The 5,767-nt window shown below is 33.9% G+C and overlaps 1 protein-coding gene across 1 annotated transcript; it reads left to right on the top strand.

Annotated features, from left to right (window-relative positions):
* LOC149488218 (protein atonal-like) lies at nucleotides 1-843 on the top strand. The gene has a single exon (XM_089695206.1). The coding sequence runs from the start codon at nucleotides 20-22 to the stop codon at nucleotides 482-484; it is 465 nt and encodes a 154-aa protein (XP_089551332.1). The 5' UTR covers nucleotides 1-19; the 3' UTR covers nucleotides 485-843.
* Nucleotides 844-5,767: the final 4,924 nt, after the last annotated feature.

The following is a 5,767-nucleotide window of genomic DNA, read 5'->3' as shown; positions in this document are numbered from 1 at the left end:
TGTTAAAATAAACCTTAAAATGGCAACCGAAACTTACGGACATCGGCTATTGTACTCCGAAAAGGATATCTTTTCGTCTGACGTCATGTTGGAGTATTCGACGGAGGACTGTTATCTGAATTGGCCAAGGTCGCCCGATTCAGGGCGGTCCAGCTTGGAGCCGACCCCATCGCTGGATGGGAGTCACGAGTCCAATCACATCGCGTACAGAGGATTGCCCAACGATATTCTAGAAGATTCTGAGGATGTGGACATGGAAGGTTCTGGCAAACGTCGTGGTAGAGCAACCAGTGCTGCCGTGTTAAGAAGACGCCGCTTAGCTGCGAACGCCAGGGAGAGGCGACGAATGCAGAACCTGAACAAGGCCTTCGACAGACTCCGAGGGCATCTACCTTCGCTGGGAGCTGACCGCCAACTCTCCAAGTACGAGACCCTGCAAATGGCGCAGACATACATTGCCGCGTTGTACGAACTTCTACAGTAATAGTGAAGTGTTTATTAGCTTAAGATATACATTGAAGACGAAGCCAATTAGAGATTCTAGGTAATTTGCCAAATTATTAGACTCCTACAGGGATATTTATATTAGTACCATAATACTCGTTACCGTAGTTGTAAACCCGCAGGTTTTAGTTGTATTTCATATAGACTTGCCTATTTTAGATGCTTTTCGATAAGTCACTAAATGTGTTTGTATGTCAGTTTGTACATTACGTTATGAAAACCTACGCTTATATTTTTAATGTAAATAGTTAGTTTTAATTGCAAAGAATCCGTCCTACCGATGTTTAGTTTTACGTATCTTTTGAATTTATTTTTATGTGAAACATCTTGCCGATATAGTATTACATTCCAATATAGTTAAGCTTAGGCTAAGTAAATACAGTATTATATAAATTATTGTTAAAATATATAACTTTAGCATTAATATGTTTGTAAATACACAAATTCCGTTTATAATTTATTGCTTTTATTTAAACCCTACAATTCACCACTCAAAAGAATATATTCTTTTCAATTTATATTTAAGAATATAGAAATAATATTAGTAAAAAAATTGTATAACAATTTCTCAAAAGTAACTTTGTTATCTTTCATATATATTTGAAATTTAACCAGTAATGCTTATAAATTGATATAAAAACTTTTTTACATTTTGAATCAATATTCGAATATACATGGCTGAAATTATATAAATTTATAACATACTAGCGGTCCGCCCCGGCTTCGCCCGTGGTACATATTTACGTTTTCTCTACATAAAAACCATCCTCGTACTTCAAGGAATATAATAAAAAAAGAATTATCGAAATCGGTTCAGCCGTTCTCGAGTTATGCGCTTACCAACACATTTTGCGATTCATTTTTATATATAAGATTTATAAAACTGTGAACAATCTTAACATGCATCTCTTATGATGATTGAATGACCAATGATTTCATGGTTTAGATTCAAAAATTAAACACAATAGGTACCTTAAAAATAAGTTCAGTCAAACAGTAAAATTTAAAAAATGTGACCGATTTTAATGAAAATATGTACGCCTTCTGATGTACGTTTCTATTAAATATTAGAAAACAGACTTTTTTTTAAATAAAATCTTAATATTCTTAAAAATAATGCACTTTATAACACGTTTTTTTGTTTTGAATTCTATGTAGAGTTTGCATCGAAAAAAATCTAATACTTCTTTTCTGGGTATCAAATTATTGTTACAACATTAACAACAGACTTATATTACAACAATAGCATATTATATGCTGATACATATAAGAACGTATAATTTTCATACATTTTCATTTTCATTAAAAATATAGGCTTGTTTAAATTCAATCTTTAAATATAAACCAGGTGTGATAATTTGTGTAACAAAAAACTAATACTTATAATGTTTGTAGATACAACGGTTTATGAGCTTACTTTTTAGGGCTTCATAAAAAATAGGGCTAACTTGTCAAAACCTTATCCGTCACGGTCCAATCAGTCGGTGTATGCAAATCGGGCAGATGTACCGACTTTTGTTTTAAACGCCGTGATAATAAAATTTATTCAGTTCCTTTGCATAATCCTTACTTACTTTTATTTTATTTGGAATTTCTAATGTAAATAAAAATATTGTTTTCGTGCATTATAAAGTTTATTGGAATCCTTGTTTCGATATTAAAATAAATCCACCCACTAATAAAATGCTACGACGAGATTAGATAGAACAATCGTAATTTAATACTCTTTTATATGACAGTAATTTGAATGAGAGCTTTCCATTACTTTCCATTGAAAATAAGAAAACCTTAAATAAGAAGCATCAACTTCAACTAAATGTTTAAAATGTAGAATAGATATTTATTACTTCCAAATTTTCTGTGCCGGAACGCCAGTTAAATTTATTTAATAAATTGTTTTATTATGACTCTACATTTTCTTACAGTGCTACGGATATCCACAACAAAAATTTATACAACTGTCGCTTGCGGAAATTTTTCAGCATGGACAGAAGTTCATCAAATATCTTTCGGTGATAATTAGAATTACAATTGTTTCTTTAAATCTTGAATTTCTTTGAAAACTACTTTTGATGTCGCGTCGTAGCTCCCTTACAAAATGGTGGTATGAATCTAAAGTAATGTTTGTTAATAACCAGTTTATTATGCTATCTGTTACAGTTTTTCTTCTTTATAAATTGAGATTTGATGTTAAACACACCTTATAGGTAATCTTTATATTCTCCGCAATTAACCTATTCCAAATTAACACCTCTAACGGTCGATCTATTTAAAATTTTATAATATTCCCATAAAAATGATAATAACCCATCTCGCCATGTAATTAAAACGAAATTGGCGCTAACGTAATCACCACTTACCTGCGTCTGACAGTTCTGCCGCCTTACGTCTTCATCGAGCTGTCAGATCTGACAGCTGACAGATTTGACAGCTGTCAAATGCGCCGAGTCATACGCGTTTCTTTGGCGTTGCGCATTAATATTGGCGTATATCGCGGTGTTAAATGTTAATAGGTGGATTTTTTTGCGTGACTCGTGTTTTTTACGTGAGAAATACTTGTCTCGTTAGCGGAGTAACGCCTCAATAGTTTGGTGCCGCCCCTTTAATAATCATAATATAATATGTTACTTTGAATCGTATTCTTTCCATATTTTTAAACAATGTATTGCTATTATCTCGATTGTTATTAAGTTGTAAGCGCTAAAGAGTCCATGATATCGACTCGTTTATATGCCTTCTTGGTGAATGTCGGTAAAAACAGGTCATTGAAATAAAAAATAAAAGCTACGAGGTAGTCCCTTGGGTAGTCCAAATTCGAATCAATTGACTAAACGCTCAATAAGTCAAATTAACGTAGAGCTGTAGAGCTTTCGTAATTATAAGTTTCTTATTGTATCTTTTTAGTGTAAAAGCTAGAGAATAAATTGTATTTAGATTATAAGTGTTTGTTGTATAAATTATATACAAAATTATACAATTAAGTACCCTTAATAGAAGAAGATTAAGAAAGGAATCAAATCCCGCAATTTTACAGAATCTTAAATCTAATATATATTATAAAGGCGAAAGTTTGTAAGGATGTATGGATGTATGGATGTATGTATGTATGGATGTTTGTTACTCTTTCACGTAAAACCTACTGAACCGATTACAATGAAATTTAGCACACATATAGAGGGTAACTTGGATTAACACATAGGATAGTTCTTATCCCGGAAATCCCACGGGAACGGGAACTATGCGGGTTTTCCATTGCAAACGCGGGCGTAGCCGCGGGCGGAAATCTAGTTCTACATAGAACCTAGTACTATCAGTATTATATTATCTGCAATCGAATAGAGTAAAACATCAACAATAACATCAAAAGAAAGCTCTACACATAGTTATTATACTCAACTGTACATAAATCAGTATGCACTTGAAACCGGGTCCCCTATACCTATTTAAAAGCTGTGTACAGTATTGGCTGGATCTCGACCAATAGAAAACGAGTCATAGCGCACGCGCACTGCATAGAATGAATAAACAGAGTGTTTTATTTATATATGTGTGTGTCTTTGTGTTAGGAAAAGTTATATGAAGTTGTAGCGCTCCTTTATAATTTGTTGTGTTGTTGTAAAATATTTGGTACTAGATTTCCGCCCGCGGCTTCGCCCGCATTTACAAAGGAAAACCCGCATAGTTCCCGTTCCCGTGGGATTTCCGGGATAAAAACTATCCTATGTGTTAATTTCCTTACAAACTTTCGCCTTTATAATATATATATTAGAATATTAGATTACTCTACATATCATCACTACATAGTTGATAGCATAAAACAGTCGCTTTTTCTGTCCCTATGTCCCAGCTATGTAGGTATGCTTAAATCTTTAATACTACGCAACGGATTTTGATGGAGTTTTTTGTAATAGATAGAGTGATTCAAGAGGAAGGTTTTAGTATATAATTTATTAGGTTTTAGACAAAGTGGGCGAAGCCGCGGTCGGAAGTAAGTAATAAGCAGAGAAAGATAACATTTTCATTCGTCCCATTGTCCTAAAAACTGAGGTATTACTTGAAAACTTGAAAATCTGTGATACATCTTGCGATCTTGCGTTCTTATAGGTATTATATCTCATTTTTATACCTTATCTGTCATAAGAATTTCTATCTTACTTTGTTAGACTTTGAAGTGAAACTTCTTAGAGCGCGTTGAGAGTAAAATTTCAAGGTCACGTCATGGCAATACCGTCACGTCATGGAGTAAGGTGACGATTTTGGTATCTTGAATCTTGCCGAAGAAGTTTAACTTCTGTCACGTGTGCACACACGCTATTTTTGCGAAACAAAAGCTTTTTTGTGAGCAATGTCATTACAACCACATTATTGTAAACTATATGAATTGCAGAAAACATCTCAACATAAACTATCGCTAACAATTACACTTACAAACTTACCTTCTAATCCAAAAAAACCCTCCAATTACATAAATTAACGAATTTCACCTTAAAGTACAATCGAAATTATCAAGTCAAGAGTCTTACCGATTGAACAATTACCGCGAAGGTCGACGAATTAACCCCACTATAATCCCCACTATAATCGGTCCACGATTTACAGACGTACAGACGTACAGACAGACGGACGGATGTGTCGCAATTATGCTGTCGGCTAAACGCAAGTGAGATCAGGTTAGATTGTTGAATTGTATTTGCAGGTGGAAGTTTTATGTGGGACATGACCCATGGCCCAGTGGGACGATTAATTTGAGTGTATAAATATTAAAGGGTAGTGCAATCTATACTAATGTATGTAGGATCGGGGCTTAATGAAAAACACTTTTGAACTTCTTTAGATTTATTTTCAAACCACAGTCTTAATTTTTAGAAAATTCCTTAACAGAGAAACAGCCGTCTTCACCCACGATACCAATAAAAGAGAAAGATCATTCTTCATTCGTTTTCTGCTCTTCCATATCGCTCTTCCATTCATATCTTCGATCAACAATTTTATTAATCTTACACACGTTCAGAAACACAAACATTCATCTCATCTTATCATCCCACGTATATGCAAAATATATCCTTTACCACGACATTTTAGGGAACTAATTGCACTTCACTACATGGTATAAAACAAAGTCGCTTTCTCTGTCCCTATGTCCCTATGTATGCTTAAATCTTTAAAACTACGCAACGGATTTTGATGCGGTTTTTTTTAATAGAACGAGTGATTCAAGAGGAAGGTTTTAGCATATAATTTATTAGTTGTAGACAAAGCGGGC

This window comes from Colias philodice, chromosome 5 (genome assembly GCF_061535455.1).
Source record: "Colias philodice isolate Cphi_HAF_F1 chromosome 5, ilColPhil1 Martin Lab GWU primary, whole genome shotgun sequence".
NCBI lineage: Eukaryota > Metazoa > Arthropoda > Insecta > Lepidoptera > Pieridae > Colias > Colias philodice.
Note: the sequence above shows the minus strand (reverse complement) of the source record. Positions and strands in the feature narration are given on the sequence as shown.

Coding starts and splice junctions, on each gene's coding strand:
- LOC149488218 (XM_089695206.1), top strand. CDS start 20: ATGGCAACCGAAACTTACGGACATCGGCTATTGTACTCCGAAAAGGAT.